The 20280-nt window shown below is 33.9% G+C and overlaps 1 protein-coding gene across 6 annotated transcripts in view; it reads right to left on the bottom strand.

The window, feature by feature from the left end:
* LOC149804578 (serine/threonine-protein phosphatase 4 regulatory subunit 4-like) overlaps positions 1 to 20280 on the bottom strand; it is a 256122-nt gene that overhangs the window by 56745 nt on the left and 179097 nt on the right. For 3 of the 6 annotated variants that reach the window (XM_089941767.1, XM_089941759.1, XM_089941784.1), the window contains 9 exons: positions 19381 to 19461; positions 16827 to 17009; positions 14705 to 14810; positions 11759 to 12051; positions 10078 to 10119; positions 7684 to 7761; positions 5086 to 5206; positions 4712 to 4840; positions 2316 to 2369 (listed from right to left, as the gene is read on the bottom strand). In XM_089941767.1, coding sequence (XP_089797893.1) covers positions 2316 to 2369; positions 4712 to 4840; positions 5086 to 5206; positions 7684 to 7761; positions 10078 to 10119; positions 11759 to 12051; positions 14705 to 14810; positions 16827 to 17009; positions 19381 to 19461 — 1087 coding nt within the window. The remainder of the gene's footprint in view (positions 1 to 2315; positions 2370 to 4711; positions 4841 to 5085; positions 5207 to 7683; positions 7762 to 10077; positions 10120 to 11758; positions 12052 to 14704; positions 14811 to 16826; positions 17010 to 19380; positions 19462 to 20280) is intronic. The other 3 variants (XM_089941776.1, XM_089941790.1, XM_089941798.1) reach the window with 1 other exon arrangement.

Genomic DNA, 20280 nt, shown 5'->3' with positions numbered 1-20280 from the left:
ACAAGTTGTGTAGAAGTTTTACAATTTTTAATAATGCAATATTTGATAGATTACTGGCATCAAATGTAAAAATTTTTATCCCTTTTTCCCTTCAATGTTTGCTGTCAGATTTGGTCAAATTCTGTTGAGTAATTTATAAGAAGAACACATGTGCATATACATGATTCAATGACACATCAGCATGGTTCTGCTGTATAGTGCTGTAGTGCTGAGCAAGTGTAGGTATACCATATAGGCATACAAAATCAATATAAACACAAAAATGGTAAAACACTTAAAATATGAAGTCAATTTTGCAATTTTTCTTTTTAATATAAACTACATTCTTATAAATAATCTAAGATCTTCTCAGCTGCAATATCATCACAGGATGCAAGCAGCGGTTAAAATCCATTCTTTTTCTTAAATTCAATCAAATTCTCTACAAAGTCATTTGAAAGTTTGTATGTTTATAGTTTCCATATCTCGTGGACAGATTAGCACCATCTGACAAAATGAAGCACTTCATGCCATGATTATTTTTGTCAAACTCTATGAAATTTTGTTGAGCAGTTTCTGCGGAGTTGCTTATTAGGTTTTCTGATTTTAGTAATGATGTACATATATGACGGCAGATGACATCATTTGTAAAAATCCCTTTCTTGCTTGGATGCCTTCTGTCAAATTTAGTCAAGTTCTGTTTACGCTTATTAAGAAGTCATTTACAAGTTTTGTTCACAATTCCTGTATTGTTTCACTGTCGTTTGTATAAACCCGAGAGACCTTCAAGACAGCAAAGACGATATCTTCTGAATTTGGTTTAGTGGATTTTGCAAAGAAATTATTAAATTCAGAGCTTCATTTGTACAAATCTGAAAACCATCATTTCTGAATGTTTTCTGTCAAATACGAATGTTTTCTGTCAAATATGAATGTTTTCTGTCAAATAGTCAAATTCTGTTAAGCATAGTTTTTTAAAAGTTTTTTAACGGCTTAACTATCTTTAGCAGATATTCTTGATGGCTGATTGGCATTATTTCTACAATCTTAAAATCCTTTTGCCTGCATGCTTTCTTCCAAACTGGTCATATTCTGTGTTTATAAATAAGTGTGGCCATTTGTGAAATCACTTCATGCCCGGATGCTGTCTATAAATTTTGGTTAAAAAAATTTCAGATGCTATTTAAATGTTTTCTATTTTCAGTAATGGCACCCATGTGGAACAACATCATCTGCATGAACCCATCTATGCCAGAATGCTTTCCATTAAATTTTGTTAACTTCAGTTCATCAAACAAGAAATTACAGTATTGATGGCCATCTCTATTGGGTCGATCAGCATCATTTGATAAAATCTGGAAGCCCTTGACACCAAGATGCTCTCTGCTAATTTTTTCCAAACAGATCCAGTGCTTTCTGAGCAGAAGTTTAAAATAGCAATTGTTGATGGATACATGATGGATACAAGACTATACTGTATGTTCCAGCCAGATGATCTAAAAATGCTTAGTCATCATTTACAAAGATTTGAGAAATCAATGGATTACCTACCAAAGAAGAAAGGCTTCTATGTAGTCAAAAGTCAAAAAGAAACTGGGTGGAATCATCAGTATGCAAGATGGAGTTTTAAGTAGAAGTCCATGTCCAAATGCCATCATGCAACTATTTTTTTCTGTTCAACTTTTCCTTTTTTTTTCCTAATTGAGTATAATCACTTTCTGTCTTGGTAAGTGTTTTTGTGCTGAACCGAGTTTCTGAGCAAGCTTAAATTAATGAAATAATGTTTTCAAAGTTAAAATAGAGTTTCCTCTGGCATACTCATAGAAAGCAATAGGCACATCTGCTGTGTTTCAATGTGAATTTACTAATTCTCTTCCTAAACTTGAATGGTTTCTCATTCACTTCCCAAAATGTCCAACAAATTAAAGAAATGGGATGCAAATTACTTTCTAACAAGTTGGTTCTTAATGATTATATTAAACTGCATGGATATTGTTTGCCATGGTGTGATAAATATATCTCATCACACTTTAAAAAGGTGACAATTTGTAAATATTTTAAAATGTGAAGGTATTTTAAAAAGATCTTTGTCTCACCTATAAACAGTGCATAGTGATGCATGTCACATATAAACAGTGCATAGTGATGCACATCACATATCTACAAACTTCCTAAAGAGCATTACAATTAGTGGGATTTTGTTGTCATATGGGGTGCGGTTTTGTGCCACTGTCTGCTAATGCAGTTCAGACAAATGTTGCTAATAAGCATTTTGACATGGACTCAAGCAAAAGATGTGTGCAAGAGTGCAATGGCAGAATGCCAACTGAGTTTACCTTCAAGAGTATGACGGTGGTAGGTAGGATACAGAAATTGGGGAATACTTCCATCTGTGAAAACAGGGGTTGAATTGTTCTTAAAATCACATTTACTTGAATCTTAGTCCAACCAAAAATGAGAACAGCATGATAAATACCTTTAACAATTGTCCAGGTTCAGCACTGTTTAGAAATATAAACCATTTGTGCACAACAGGGATCACATATCACTCTTGTCTATATGAAGAAATCTTTGCATAATTTGATTTTCCAAGAATTTACTACATTTTCTTTTTTTATGATGCTGTGGGCAGGAAATGGGAAAGTTTATCAACATCTTCCTCGCAAATAAGTTTTTTATCAAGTTCCAGCATACCTTGATTTGTGTTACAAATGGCAAGAACTGTTTAATTTGTGCATATGAATCAATCTTATGCCAATCATCTTCAATTTATTTAATAAATTGTACATTTTCAATGTAATATCCAACTGAAGAATGTATTTTACTTAAAAATATCATTAACTAAAAACCAGAAATCTAGTTCTCAATTTTTTAAAATGTTTCATACCAGTTATTGTTCATTATCAATGAGCATTACTTGCTTTTTTGTGTATTCTTAGAGAGTTGTGAAACATTGCCACGGTAAGATGTGTGGAAATAGGCTAGATGGGCAAAAGTTCAGATAAAGCTGATACAAACCCTAACAAGGCTTTCTCAGTAAGGCAGTCAATATTTTTCTGCAAGTTAGACCAATTTTTAGTAAGGTATACCAAAATAACATTTACTGATATTTTCGATATTTGGAAAACATGCATCTGAAAACTTCAGAAATGTGTTCTGATGAAGTGAAGGCAGACATTATGTTCAACGGAATGGTTTGTAAAGTACACCTTACATCTTAATTACCTCCAGTAGAGTTTCATAAACTGCAATTCCAAATCTACTGGAGCAAAATGGCTTCTTGCTAGATCTGTTAATATGATTAATTATTATTTTCTTCTTTTTAAAAAAATTCAAATGACATCGGCAATCATCTCCCTGCATCTCAAATCAATGTGATATGATATCCAATATACATAACTATTTCCTATGCTGCTTCTTTCCACCATGACTTTGAATATTTCTTTTTATATTTTCTGTGCTGTACTGATTGTTTCAAATTTTTATTTGAGACTGATTGTCCCTTTTGCCCTAAATGTGTTGACATCGACTGAACATTAAAAAGAATGCTATAAGCAACAGCTTAATCATGCAAGTGGTTTACATAAAACATAGGTAGATTGAAGCATCTGATGTACTCTTTTAAAGTTATTCTGTTTCTCTGATCTGATCAACTACATTGAAGCTAATAAGACACCATGAGCCAAATCAAACCTGAACAAGCGAATATCTGGACTTGACTACAAAGATTACATTTTCATACATTTTCCTATTATTCCATTAGCCCATAATTTAGGGGGTTTTCAGTAAGATTTATGGTCAAATTGTAAGGTTTGGCAGGTCTGTAAAAGTAGTATGCATGCATTGTGGTGATGATGTGTCACGCTGTGCACAGATTCTGCATACAGTTCTAATCTAGTTTAAATCTTCTAATATACTAGTAAATCAACTAGAAAAGGCAATGCATCATATTTTAGTTTACACAAAGTTAAATGAAGAATCTGAAGTGGATTGACTCTCATATTTGTGATTTAACTTAAGTATTTCATTTCTGTGCTGAAAACATCTATAACGATGCAAGACTATTTAATATTGTAATTAAGATGCATTAATGCCCTATGGTTTCTTGTAGTTTCCTCAATTTTTTCATTTGTATTTGCTTCCAAAATGATTCAAAGCAGAGTAGGCTTGAAGTCCAACGAACAAAGTAGAATTAACTGGCATGAATGAGGCTTGTAACAAATAACTAAAATTTTAATCCTATCATATCTGTATCAAATTCTTAATTTATTTTATCTAATATTTATCTTTTAAAATAGCGGTTATTGAAACTGCAGACATGAATCTTCGGAAAAATAATGTTTGATGTTAACATAGTGATTCTGTAAAAAAAATTGAGAGAAAATGGTACAGCTTCCTACCCAAGAATCAATAAAAAAAATATAACTCATCACAAAATGAATCTTTTAAAACCAATTAAGATGTGAACTAGATAATGAAAATAAATATGCCATTTGAACAAATCAGTAACAGTGTTTTCTACCAAAACAAGTAGACATTGCTGGAAAAGCTAACGATATGTTCATTTTCTTGAGAAAAGTATTTCTTTCTATGCAACTTACCTACAATACATATAAAAGATAATGATTTTTCCAGCTAGGAACATGGTCACATAAATGTCAGAACAAAACACATGACAACAGTGGCAGAGTGACTGGGCACATGGGCATATAGCTGACCTGTGGATACCAACCTTTTGTGGAAGAGGTAGTGCCAGCAGCTCCAGCTGTTGTGCTTGGAGTCCTTTTCACACCTGAGGATGAACGCTCTTTATCCTTCTCTTTTTCTTTCTCCTTTTCCTGCTTCACATTTGTTTTTGAACCTAAAATAACAAAGAGATAAACCCAAATTTATTGTGGGTTTTTTTATACAAAAAGGATAGTAAAAATACAACTAATTAATGCAAATTAACAAATAATTCAGTTACATTTAGAGACAAGTTTGTATGTGGATCTGTGTGCATATTAATATATGTGTATTAATAAATGTTGACAATTCAGAAAGAGTGAAATTCAGAGATAGAGACAAATATGATGGAAGCAATCAGACAAAAAAGGAGACAGTTACCCTTTTTAGGTCCTGGGATTTTACTTCCTCCATTGTCCTTTTTACTGGAGAATGAACCACTTCTCCCTTTCTCTCCCTTAACAGATCTGGCCTCTTCCTCCTTCTTCAACTCCTTGTCCTCCTAGTTTAAAAAGGCATAACTGTTAGATTTACAGTCCAAGACCATCACAACCAGGCAAAAGTTAACATCTTGCTGAATCATAATAGGAGAGATGACATAGTCAAAGCCCCTCACACCAAGGCAAAATTTAACAGGTTGCTAAACATATTAACTGTGAAGCTTGAACAGTTTCTTTCTAAAGAGAGGATGAAAATCAAAGGGACATTACTCTTTAGCCCCAACTTGCTAAGAGGCAACATGTCACAAATCTTGAAAAAAATATATCTGGCGTTACATAAAAATACAATTTTTACTTGAGAGAGATCGACTGATCGAGATTGAGAGATCAATGGATCCACAAATCTGCAGCCTGTTTAAACAATAAACAGTCAAATTCATAGCTTCATACTTAATGATCATGGAAAATTATCAATACTAGGCAGTTCATACAATTTCTTGCCACTGAGGTTAATGAAGAAGGAAGTAAATAACCCTCAACCACCATTGCACAGATCACTTAACTGACTGATGATAGCCTGGATCAAGTCTTTTCAACATGACTGTGGAAGAACCCATTATTTGCAGTGGTAACATACATGAAGTGGGACAACCCAATTTGGCTCAAGAAAGGTAAATCAAGAATGTGAGTTGAAGAAACAAAAGGTTATTACACTTTCTTGCCTTGTATGATGATCTTATAAGAAACTTTATTAAAGATTATTAACTAGTTTGTATTGAGCAGCAACATTTTCTTGAAATCAGAGTTTACTCCAACCATTAAATTCAAAACAGGATTACTTTGGTTGTGGGAATTGTAAAGTTAGAAGCAGAGTGATTCATTTTTGAAGGCAAAATGTTGAAAGGCAGATGAGATTCAGTAAAGAATGAGCCATGTGTAGAGTGAGTAAAGTTTAGCAAAACTAGCACCACAATGCCAAGGCTATTTACTGCTTGATTAAATAAGGCTACAAGATGAATGCATAAAACGGATTAGTTCAGTTTACTGTTTGTGTAACATTTACAAAATCAGTAGATATGTAAACGGACATGTTCCTGGCTGCAAGTAACACAGGAACTATCCATTCCAATTAAATAATTCCACATCTCTGCTTAAGATGACTGTTTAGTGAGATTTTTCTATGAATTATTTTCTTGAAGTATGAATGCTTTTGAAATCGACTGTGGCATTGCCAGGTGCAAAATCTAATAATAGGGGCATGCACAATGTCAATGGTTACATATAATTACATATAAACAGCTCTCAGCGGGGGGTGGGGGGGTTTGAATCATTTTGGTTAAATGGCATCATTCAGGATATTATATTCTGTATACATATTTATACCTGGAAAATTCTGCAGCATTGGTATTAAATGCTTCAAACAAAAACAATTTATTTTTTCAAATTCAATATATGGTCATTTTCTATAGGTTTATATCAGTATATAACTTATTTTCAATTATACAATATTGCTTTTTTGGATCACACTAGTTGACCCCCTTGGGACCACAAAACACTTTTTGAGTCTTGAAAAACCCCTAACGCTGTCTGAAAGGTTGGCAAGTATGTATCTGTAATTGATTAGCTTGATGTCACTCGTACCTATCAGAAAGCCACTCGTACCTATCAGAAAGCCACTCGTACCTATCAGAAAGCCACTAGTACGAATCAGAAAGCCACTCATACCTATCAGAAAGCCACTCGTACTGATCAGAAAGCCTCTCATTCATTTGTCAAACACAAAAGTGTAGCTGTAACATTACAGTAACTCTTCATTTCCCTGATAGTGTAATGGCACTGACATTGTTTGTGATGATTGAGGGAGTAATGGTCTGACACACATATATTTTTAAAGATAATTATTTTGAGCCAAACAATCTGTTTGTACTTGCTCAGGTCTGGATATCATTAAATGTTGGACTTTGTTTTAACCCATCAAAGAGAACTTTACTTTTGAAAGGTCTCTTTTGATTGGTTGAGATTAATAACTCAGTCTTGATCTTAGGATCATAGTGATTCGCTGAGATCAAAATAATTTGGGGGCAAGATATAAAGATATTTCAATCACTATTCCAGTATAGGCTACCCACCTGTGATCCATGTCTACCAAACAGTATTAAATTCCCAAACCAAATAAGGAGTTATTTAAAAGAAGTTTCCAATACTCTGGAACACTGCTCTGGAATAATATTCCAGTTGAGATTAGAAATGCCCACACTATTTACTTCTTCCAAACCCAATATATCCAGTGGCTTCAGAGATGCAGCTAAAATAAATAAATTCCTTTGTATGAGGGCCTCAAGGTAGATTATTTCTTAGCTAATTGTGTTACCATCTTTAAATAAAGTTATTATTATTATTATTATTATCATTATTATTATTATTGTGTATAAAGTGCAGGAAGTTAGATAGATTTAATTTTATACTAGAAGGATATCTGTAAACATGTGTAATTGTATTAATTTTATCAGAAGCTTCAGTGATTAAAATAACTGCTTACCAATTCTATCAATCTCTTCTCCTCATCTTCCTTTTTCTTGTCATCTATGTCCTCTTCCATGTACATCCTCCTGGTGTGCTAAAATAACATTAATATATTGAGTTTGGAGCTTTTATCTTGGTTTTCTCTTTTCTGCATTTAACTCATTAACCCCTGGCGACGAGTTAACATGGCAGGAGGTAGTAGCCTAGCTCTGTAGCATCAAGGTCATGTATGATACACTAAAGTGGGTGGTATTTTAGAAAGGTAGGTAGATGTAGCTCTATAATGATACCAAATAATCTGGAAGTTCTAGTTGCAATACAAAATAATGAGGGAAAAACCTCATATTTTGGGCCCGATTTTTTCCCACCCAAAATTCGTCCGTGGATGGAATCCAAATTTGTGTCCGGATTTGAGACTTTTTGGTCTCAGATCTAAGGCAGACCAGTATGAACCTTTATAAAAAGTAGCATAAGATGGGTATTTGGAATAAAGAGTGATCTTGATACGAAAATGATGGGTCCAGCCAAAAAAAGAGAGAACTCCAACTTTAAGCCTTCTGCTGATGTGCGAGCAAAATAGCCAAAGAAAAACGATGTTTCTAACACAGCTAGGCATTAGGTTATTGGAAAATCACCTGGAAATTAATGTATTAGGATGTATTCTGAAATAGCTTTCAAACTGTTTCCTACTCAAATATTCCTTGTGTATTTAATCACTTGTGCATCAACATTGCACATAAATTAAAAAATTAGCCATTCCCTGATGATTTGTAAAAAAAATTTAAAAATCCTTGTTAACTCATTAACCCCTGGCGACGAGTTTACATGGCAGGAGGTAGTAGCCTACTGCCGAGCTCGTTGTGTCAAGGCCATGTATGATACACTAAAGTGGGTGGTATTATAGAAAGGTAGACAGATGTAGCTTTACAATGACACCAAATAATCTGGAAATTCTAGTTGCACTACAAAGTACAGAGAGAAAAACCTCATTTTTTGGACCCGATTATTTTCCAGCCAAAATTTGCCCTTGGTCAGAATCCGATTTTGTGAAAAGTAGGATAAGATGGGCATCTGGAATAAAGAGTGGTCTCAATATGAAAATGATGGGTCCATAAAGCAACAACAAAACAAAAAAAATTTTAAAAATCAACTTTTACCCTTCTGCTGATGTGTGAGCGAATTAACCAATGAAAATCAATGTTTCTAACACAACAAAGCATTAGGTTATTGGAAAATCACCTGGAAATTAATGTATTAGGATTCATTCAGAAATAGCTATCAAAATGTGTTTCCTACTTGAATTTCAGGTGAAAATGACAAAAACCTCCAGGGGTAAATGTGTTATTAAGATCAGCATTCTCCAGAAACACCTGTTTCCAGTATTATAAAATCTTTATTGCACTCAAAGCAGACACAACTACAAATTATGACACCAATCATGCATCAGAAATTACTTGTCTCTGATTGGTCTGTGATCAGATGTCAGCCAATACATGTCAGAATTTAGTTATGTCTGAACTTAATTTGAATCCATAATCTCTGGGCCTGATGCAAGGAGAAATACTATAGCTTTCATCTATCTGTTAAGTATAACCAAAGACTAGTCACTAAAATGTCAAAAAATATCATCACATAGTGTTCCTGAGTAAAAGAGTGCAGCCACTTAATGGTTATGCTGAATGAATATGGTTTTCACCTTCAAGAAACCACCTAATGGTCTTTTAAAAACACTAGATAGTCATTCTTCCATGGTAAACTCTAAATGCCCTACCTTAAAAATATTTTTTAGGGGAAAAAAGTCAAGGAGGGGATAATTCATGGGCTTGTGAGTGAATAAAGATGTCTTAAATAAACAACTGCAAAAGGTGTAGAAGTGGTACATAGACCAATCAGAATAAATGGATAGATTGATGACAGATGGATGGATGTATACCGTTCCAAATAAATGTAAACAAGAAAGAAAAAAAAAAGATAAAGATGGTCAAATTCTGTAAAAGGTTCAGAACAAAAAATATAAAGGCATGACGTAAAATCCTTAGCTCAAATGGTTACAGTCCATAGTTTGGCTAATTACTTACATACTGTCATACATCACCTAACATAAAAATCTAATCAAACTTTATAAAAATTATAGTATTCAGAGAATAAAATATTTCCTGTACTTTCTAATGATGCAATATTTATCAATGAAACACCTGATGACTGTTTTAATAACTTTTTGTGGTAAAAGACTTTCAAGCTATTATTTTGCAGATTAATTTTTTCCCTACAAGACTTGCACCATGACTTCTGCTGACGTCGTTATTCTATTAAAATGAAATCAAACTGTACTTTTGTACCAAAAAAGGAAATTCATTTCTTGATCATGAATCCTATTTTAAAAATCAATAACAAACCAATGTATACTTACAGATTCAATCTGATAAGGAATTTTATCTAATTCTTCCACTGCCTGAAAAGTGAAAAATTACTGATAAGAATGCTGTGTTTGTAAAATGTAATTCTTTTGTAGCATTGTTATAATCTTATATGCAAAATGTAATTCAAAGTTAAAATTTTAATTATGTAATCCTTACCTGCTATTATTGCATTCCTATTATCTTTTCTGGCATTTGTCACCAGTCCAAGGAGATTATTACCTCCTCCAATTAGTAATTGGAGATCTAGAACAAAAATACAACTTGATCCCAGTCTGATGCCTTGGTCCATTTCCAACAATAAGAATGTTGTCGTTTCTGACATGAAACAAGACTAAAAGAACATCAGAAGGGGAGGGAGAAGGGAACTGGGCAATAATAGCATGTAAGTATTATGTAATTAAAATTATATTCACCTCCTGAAAAAAGCCCACATTTTAATTGCATTAATATATTGCCTGTTAGTATTTCATTGCTAAATTTGCCAGCCCTGTGGGAGACTGATTACCTAAGGTGGCTGTTAATGTGAACTTACCATAGCTGTCACTGAAGAAAAACTTATTGGGCTAATACAGCTGGACAAGAAGCACAAATATCCTCATTAGTGTGACACTGATTGAAGGTAAAATGACAATAAAGTGGAGTGAGATCTTAAGAAGGCAGCATTCATTATATCCAAAAAAGAATGATTAAAAAATTCCAATATCTAGCAATACAGATAATCTCATGGGCTTTGATTTGTATGGGAGAACTCTCACAATGAAGGAATAATACAATTTTGAATAGGCCACACAAATTAATCTCATGAAAGTGTTTGCTGAAGCTGAAATGTCAGATATATGTTTGTAACACACAGTTACAACCCCTTTGTTCTGTTTTAAGTTAGAGATATAGAAATACAAAGCTCTAACTGGATTAAGGAGTGTATGTTGATCACCCCCAGCTCAGATACAATAGAGACTGGGGATTTCAATACGAACAGGAACTACCAAAACAAGCCAATTCTCAGCTGGAATCCCAGCTTGGCAAGGAAAATGAGAAAGAATTGTAGTTATCAATGAAGTGTAAACAATCCTTTTCCAATGATAAAGCATGAATTTCGCGGAGGGCAGTTTCCAGGGTAAGGTCCTCAAAGGAAGCTCCAATTGAAGTGTCTTAAGAAGATTTAGATAATGATGAAAGAAAACATAATATTCTACCTAGGCATTAAAGAGTGAGAGACTGGTCTCTGGATCTCAATGTATCTGTTCAGTTCTGAAAGATTTGGGTCTGACCCTACAGTGAAGCAAATAGAGAACTTAAGAGTACTGGAGCAGACTACCCTACAGCCCTAATTGTGGATAACAAGCAATCAATACAGAAAGAAGAAAAAAATCTACAACTGCAGTTAAAGGGGACTAGATAGGATATCATTGCTTTTCCTACTGCAATAATTACAGAAAATCCACCTGGCATCATAAACCTTTTAAGTCAATCACCTTCTAGCATGAGTATTTGCCTTTGTTAACCATGCCTGAAAATTTGTCTTGGTAGATACATTGTTTGGTGCATGTCAAGCATAAAGGCAGTGAATCTGAGGAGTACTGTGCATGAGAGACCATTGCGTATACAAGAATAAGAATAAACTTAAAAAGAAAAACAAACAAAATGCAGAAAAAATTCCAGAATTCTTACTTGTTTGATAGCAGCCTGAACATCCCGATCTTTTTCTCCGATCAAAAGCTTCCTCACACTGGCTTCCAATTGCTGAAGAAGAACACGATCTGTTGGAAGTTTTATCAACCGCCTAAGATCCGGTAACACTGAACACAAACGTAATCGTACATTAGGCACCGGGTCTAAGTGTAACTGAATTAAAGGTTCAAAAAAGTGTTCCTTGAAAAATGCCTTGGAATAAAGTTCTATTGTCACTTTGCACATATCAATAAATAAATTCCTATGATGACAGCTTCTACTGCTGCAAAAGTCTGAAATAGAAAACAGACAAAAAACAGTGCTAGTAACAATGGATATATCAAAAATGGATCCACTCACTAGTTTCCTTAGAAAGGCTTTTAACAGAAAATTTCTGTTGGAACAACAAAGTTTGGAAAAGATGGGCATTCATGGGCCATAACTCTTGTAAGTGATGATGTGAAAATCCAACCCATTCTAAGTCTCAAAATGCATACTAACTATGGATGAAATACTACATTCCTTTGCAAAATTATGCTGTGGAAAGCAAGTGATCAGGGAAACAACTCTTCTTAATGATAATGAGGAACACTTCAAATTAAAATAAATCAAGGTATAATCAATATAAAGCTGCAGGCCAAATTAGGTTTGAAATTCAATAAATCTAAGTCATGTTGCTGAAACCATAGTCAACAGCATGGGCAATCAGGGGCCATAACTCCTGTAAATGATGTCACATAAAAAGTGGAAGTAAAATCCACTCAAGGTCTTACCAATCTGAAAAATGGCATTAAACCCTACAACAACAACAACCAATCTGAACCCATATGTTTAATATGGTTGTAAAGTCAGGAAGACAAGCAATCGGGGGCCAGTGATCTTCCAAATGACATAAACCCACATAATACACATGCAAGTCTTTGAAGCAATGTTTACACCAAATTACACCAGAATATTCTGAAAGGTTATTAAGCTATAAAAGATACAGCAACTTTCCATGTGAAGCTAGTTTTCAGTGAGCCATAACTGTGAAGTGCAATAATGTCATTGTGATGTAGGACCAAACTATCCAACTGAATCCAAAATGGACCTGTCAAGACAAAAACTACATAAGGTATTGAGAAAATATACACATCAAATTGTATCAGAATATGTCACATGGATCTTGGGCTATACACCAAATCACAGAGCAAAGATGCATTTTGAACATTTAAGTAACTTTAACAAAATTAGACCTAAGAAATGAAACCTTTCAAAAAAGGAACACCTCCCAAACAGCATCCATTGAAAGGGTTTCATAGGTATAATGGTTACATGCAATAGCAAATGTAAATTAAGTTAAGTCTCAAGGGCTATAACTTTAATTAAAAAGGAGGTGATAAGACCAAACCTATAAAAGCCACTTCTAGGGTTTTGGGACAATGTACACATCTAAATGCATTAGAATATGTTGAATGGTACCTAAACGATGCTGGCTTTAAAGATTTCGTTGGTGCAGATGTAATATGAATGTAGAAGGGAAATAACTCCATCAGATTTAGATCTGCAGCCCTTGTCAATCAAAGTTATTTCTCAAAGGCCATACTTTATTTAAAACGGAGCTGACAAGACAAAACCCATAAAAGGCATAGCTAGGGTTTTGGGACAATGTACACACCAAAATGCATCAGAATATGCCGATGGTTCCTGAGCTATTCTGGTTACAATAATGCGCAGTAGTGGAGACTTAATATGGATGGGGAAAAGTAATCTGTACCTTAAAAAATGAAACCTTTAAAAGGTACATCCATGTAAATACACAATTTACCTATCAAACAACATCTAACTATGTATAAGGGTTGTACAGCTATAATGATTTTAAAAAGTGTGAATGGATGAATGGTTAGCCAAATGGACCAATGCATGAATGTTTAGACTAATGGACCAATGCATGAATGTTTAGACTAATGGACCAATGGATGAATAGGTAGACTAACAGATCAATGGCTGAACAGAAAAGGCAATTACTTTAGGGCTCCCATATTTTTATTTGTGGCCTCAAATGCAACATAAAGTACTATGTAACTGTACTCCAAGATTGTTATAAAGGTCTCTATGTAATGAAGTTTTTACTTTTTATGATTTTTTTTAGATGGCTTTGTCTAATCTGCTATGATTCATTTCCATCTTACATTTGTTCTTTAATTACTGTTTTCTTCACTTTTCTTGTTCATATTTTATAATTCAGTTTTTGTGTTTCCATACTGAAACTTGACCATTGTTTAGAAATTTGAATGATTATCTGGCTCAAACACAAATAATACACGCTGCAAATTCTGAACTTGTTCTTCATTCAAATGATGACAACCATATGTGTAGTAAACAAAATAATAATCAATGAATCATTCTATCCATCAATAAAAAATGATTAATCAACCAGTCAATACATTTATTTATGCATAACAACCACCAATAATACATATTAAATGTGTAAGATTTTTTCATTTTTCTCAAGAAGCTTTTGTATGCTGCAAGGAGAAAAATTAATTAACCAAGGAAAGGAATATTTACTAATTTCCATCATACAGTGCAGGGGACAAAATTTATATTGGCACTTTGCCATGTTACAATATTTACTGATTTCTGTCATACAATGCAAGGGAAAAAATTGATATTGGCACTTTGCCATGTTACAATATTTACTAATTTCCATCATACAGTGCATGGGACAAAATTTATAATGGTACTTTGCCATGTTACAATATTGACTAATTTCCATCATACAGTGCAGGGGACAAAATTTATATTGGCACTTTGCCAAGTTACAATATTTACTGATTTTTATTATACAGTGCAAGGGACAGTGTTTATATGGGCACTTTGCCAAGTTACATTATTTACTGATTTCTATTATACAATGCAAGGAACAGAGTTTATATTGGCACTTTGCAAAGTTAAAATATTTACCTTCAATTAACATTTGAAGAAGTTCTTCACGCTGCTCCATTTTCTTCAAACTACGTATTAGGGTTAATGTAGTTCTAACTGCTGCCTGCCGGACAGGCAGTGCCCTCTGAAATAAATCAATGAATCAAAATAAATATCTTCTATCAATCAATCAAAATACAATTTCATCTTATTTAATATCTGAATGCACACTGCTGCTATTTCAAATGCTGAACAAACATTGCGGTCAGAAGTTACTCTGCGAATACACAATTATTTGTTGAGTACCAATCATCATGGATTTAAAGTTGTTCAAAACCATGAATTTTAAGACCCATTAAACAATTATCCTTTTATGGAATTCCTTCTCTAATTCATAAATTTAAGTACAGTAAAAACTGTCTTGATAGACATCACGGTAAGAGAACACGTTTTGTGAGACCAGCACAGATTTATTAATTGCAGTCGTATGACCTGTTATGAGACACCTCATTTTGAGTGATCATTAATTTTTTGGGAGAATGTGTAATCACTCATTCAACACACTCCTACTGTAACTATGAAAACTGATACTAAAAAAAATTAATTCATAATATTTTTTTGAGCAAGGGTTCCGTGGAATTTAGTATATCAGCTGTGAAATATACTATAATATTCCCACACTGTATCTGCCTTGTGACACCACTGCAACTGTTGCCACCATAAAATTGATATTTATTTCTCACCAACTGCTTAACACAAGGCTTTTGCCATTATTATTTTATGAAAACAAGAAGCTTCCAACATCTAATGTTCCAGACAAAGCACTTCACCACAAAACCCTGCCTTGGATAGTGTATCTGTGCCTGTGTTCTAGTCTTGGTTTCATAAAACATCTCAAGTTTGAGTAACAATTCAGCTGCAATTTTTCATGCTGATTACTTGTTCAGTACAATCCATTTTGAAAGCAAATTATGGGCTTAACACTGCGATACTAATATTCAATTTCTCTGTACAATGTTTTTTGTTATTGCAAAGAAACAGAAAATTTCAGCTCAATATGAACTCAAGTTGAGTTTTATGAAAGGTTTGTGTCTGTGATTTAGTCCCCATTTTCAATATAATTAAAGTCAACCATTAAACTTAGTGGTCCCTCCATCATCATCACAAGTCTTGGGAGACAATCTGCTATACTCCTTTATCCCCAGTGGCTGCCTGTGCTGAGAATTCCTCATTCTTCAAGAGTATGGGTAAACAAAACTGTCATCAACAACACAGTGTAACAATATCTTACATATCAAATGTAAATCAGGTACCCAACAAAATTTCCCTACCTGTCCATCCCCTTGGTGGGGAACTATGCAGTGGGTCCGGGTATTTCCGGCTAGTGCAAAACCTAACCAGATCCAGATGGCAGGGCTGGGTTGCCATCCATCCCTACAGATAAGTTACTGTGTTTAGAAGAGAGACTTTTGATTTGCTCATTAAGTGTGAATGGTCATGTTGGGTCACAAAGGTGAGACAATTTTACCTGCTTTCACAGTAATTGTTTAAGTAGGCTTATGCATGTTCATCAGGAATGAGAAAATCTTAGTACAGGTTGTAATGGGTGAGGGAACAGTGTGGAATGTTTCCTGTGGCTTGCAACACATGGTTCCCTAGTTTCTGCCAACTTCAGGCTCCAATTTCACTGAGCCAAAGCTTACAGTTAAGTTAAGGGCATTTACTTGGTCAGTTTTAACTATGACTTGAATTTCAGCTGATCGGACCCAAGTCTCATAATATAACTTAAAACCTTAGTCTTGACATAAGACATTTGAATGGTCAATTTCAAATAAGACTTGGATAATAAAAAAATTCTGACTTGAACTGCTGAAATTAAGACTCGAGTTTTTAAGTGATTTAAATTTTTTGGCAGAATTCAGGCCATGGGACTTCAAAAAAACAACCATGCTGTCTAAAGAACAGTGGTCCCTCAATGACTACAGATCCATGCCAACTGTTCAATGTAGCAAGGTATTCATTATAACAAGGTTTTCTATTAACATTCATGTGATTATGGGATTCAAAGTGGGAATTTAGTATGTTTGTAAAATCTGTAGTTGCAATACTCATTTGAGGGAGGAAGTACTGTGCTTAGGTAATTATGCCTCTTGATACTTACAGCTGTCCTTAACTTATTGAAGAGAACTGGAATGACTTTGTTGTAGATAGTCTCACTGCTTGTACAGTCCTGAAGACAAACTAAATGCTTCATTAACTCTTCCTGAAGTCTCCAGTCATTGGATGCTGAGATTACTATCTCAGCTGTCAGAATGGCTGGAATAATTTCAGCTATTGCATTCAGCTGTAATAAAGGTGAATATTTTGAATATATATCTGACAGCAATTCAATGCTGAGAAAATAACATTTAATTCTCTACCCTTTGCCAACTTTCTATAAACTCTAATTTCAAAATAAACTTTAAATCAAGGAATTTGATATAAATAGTATGAAAAAACTAGAGGATGTTACATAATTGTTCATTAGATGTGATAATGTGTTCCTTAAATATGAAAAAATGTCTTTTAGGTATGAGAAAGTGTTCACCAGATATGAAAAAGAGTCCACTGGATATCAGAAAGTGTTTAATAGATGTGAGAAAGTGTTCAGTTGATATGAAAAAGTGTTCATCACATATAAAAGTTCTGATATAATTTTAAGATATGCTACAAGCTGTTTTCATTTACTTTGTGTTGTGTTTTGTTTTTGCACAGAAAATATGAGTAGTAGCATTATTATATTTCTTCATTCAAGGTAAGAAAGCAGATATACGAAAAAACGAGAGTCCCTGGATGGGCTGTGGCTCTACTGTCTGAAAAGCATTTCCAGGAATTCATAATAAGACCAATTCATCTTTTTAACTGGTGGGAGTTGAAACCATCTTCGATATTCTTGAGCAATAAGATTTTCATATAAGTATCGAGCGTGGACATATTGGATGTAAGATAGGCACCATTTAAGACAAACTAAACACCATTATAACAATATTTTCAAGATGGCTGGTTTCACACTGGATGTCTGAGCATCATCATTTTCATTGAACAGTTCCAAAAGATAATGCGGAATGCTAAAATTAATCTTAACAATGTCTCATCAGTATAAGTCTGTATGCTAAAATCTTGTTGAAATGAAGCAAAGCTTAGTAAAGTCATGTTGTGCAAACAACAGCCAGGGAATCAAGGGTCAGAACTCCTGTAAATGATGTCATAAAATGCTGAAAATCAAAATCACTCAAATTCTCATCAATTGAAGCAATAAGCCAAATGTGGGTGAAATCCCATAAATTTTGGTGAAGTTGTCCAATGAAAAACAAAATCAAGAGGATATGAAATCAGGGTCCATAACTCATGTAAATGAGACCTGACCCATTTAAAATTGATGAGACAATGTTTATACCAAATTACATCATATTATATTGAGTTGTTCTTGAACAATGACAGCCACAAGCAACATCCCAAGTGAAGATGTAAAGTTAATTCTCAAGAGCCATCATTCTCTCCAAAATGGAATTGACGAGACAGTAAAGATAAAAGGCACATCCAGATCTACAAGAAAATGTACACAAAAAAATTGCATCAGAATAAATGGAATGGTTTATGAGCTATGCTGGTTACAAGGATATACAATTGAAAAGAGTAACATTAATGGGAAAGGGCCATAATTCCATTAAAATTGGGCCAGAAAATGCGCAACATTTAAAAGGCACACCTACAAGGCCCATTCATCTACCAAAGGGTTTCTGAGCTATACTGCTTACAAGAAGCGATAATGGATGGACAGACTAATGGACTAACAGTCAGATAGGTGGACAGACTAATGGACTAACAGATAGGTGGACACACTAAAAAGGTGATCAGTATAGAGCTCCTACATATCAATGCTGGGCCATAACTATATAAAATAAATTAGTTTCTTTATAATCAACATGTTCACTAATGACATGGAAGATGGACTCAACCTGCTGTGTTTGCTACCACTGAATTGTCTCCCATGATCTTCAGTAAAATTACAGATAAAGTCAATGAATAAAATTACTCTACTAAGGATGTCACTGACAAATTTGTACAATAATGTAAATGATGATATCAACAAGGATTATTAACTGAACATGGAAGTCATAAGACTGGCCAATTAGAAAAGAAATAATTGAAAAATGAAATCTGAAGATATTTTTTCATTTGTTTGTTCATAAATTATTTCTTCCTTTACTCATAAATGTCAAGTAACCACATACAAATGTATGTTTTTTATGTGTGTATATTTTGGATTTTTAACGTAGCTTTAACAATATTTCAGTCATATCGCTATTATGTCTGCAATGTGACAGTTTATAGTGATGTATAGCAGCGAGGCATCATACCACAGACATGTAGCATGATGTCCCACCCAGTCACATTATCCTGACACCAGGCCGACCAGTCTTAACTCTAATCTTTTAATGCTGAGCACTCGGCCACCTGGGCAGTCAGTACCAGTGATTGATGGGTATCATTAAATGTCATCTTGACGTTCATTTTCTTCATCTCATTATAATAACATACAAATAGTGGTAATAATAATAAGTGACATTATAAAGACATTCTAAATTCAAACTTCAAACTGGCATATATGTTCTGTGTTTGCAATAAGAAAATGAGAGACTATCAAGCAGAGCCAAAGAGACAAATATTCATACCTTTGTATCAGAAAGATTCCCTGGAGATACCATTAAACACGACAAAATATCAGGTAAATTTGATATTAAACCTCTAAGAACCTGCAATTAGAGAAAAATTATATACGTAAAAAATTAGTTGGCCTTGAACGAAATATATAAAGGAAAAAATTCTGATGACCTTGAATGAAATATTCAAAGTAAAAAAAACAAAGTAAAAACATATGGGAAAAGTGGAAATTGAGAGTTTCTGATTCCCAAAAATTGTATCAACCAAGCCTGCCCATTCTTAACCTCAAGTCAAGAATCACTAAAAAATGCCTTGTGAACCCTTGTCCAATTGTCTGGTGCTTTGAAAATTCAATGATGAAAATTCAATCATCTAAAATTACTTTAAACATAAATTTGTCACATTTGGGACCAGATCAGGGACAACATATTTGTTTGTTTTGAATGTCTTTAACAGTATTCTTTATTAATAGGGCTGAAAATCTATATTTGTACTTATTAATCCTTTTTAAACAGACTTATCTTTTAAAAATCGGGTAAAAAAACTTGCAAAAAAAGTATAAACATTATCAACATAAATATATGTTCTAAAAGGTACTGCTGGTTTGAGTAATAACCACTTAATCTGAGGACTGACATGTAAATATGAACTGCATATCCAAATCAAACACTATGCATATAAACCCTAATAGCGCAAAAGTATGCTTGCTTTGCAGCTATTCCTGAGCAAGATCCCTGACTCCGACTCTTGCAAACTAAATTGTCACTATCTACAACCTGTGATCTCCTCTGGGTTGTGATCTCTGGGTTGCCTCTTTTTCTCTGCCTCAAAGACAACTTCACATCCCCATCTGGACCATCAAATATATAATGTTTTAGCTGACAGAACATGCCAAACAATTGCTCTACTGT

Source organism: Sinohyriopsis cumingii, chromosome 2 (genome assembly GCF_028554795.1).
Source record: "Sinohyriopsis cumingii isolate HCF-2022 chromosome 2, ASM2855479v2, whole genome shotgun sequence".
Lineage (NCBI taxonomy): Eukaryota > Metazoa > Mollusca > Bivalvia > Unionida > Unionidae > Sinohyriopsis > Sinohyriopsis cumingii.
Note: the sequence above shows the minus strand (reverse complement) of the source record. Positions and strands in the feature narration are given on the sequence as shown.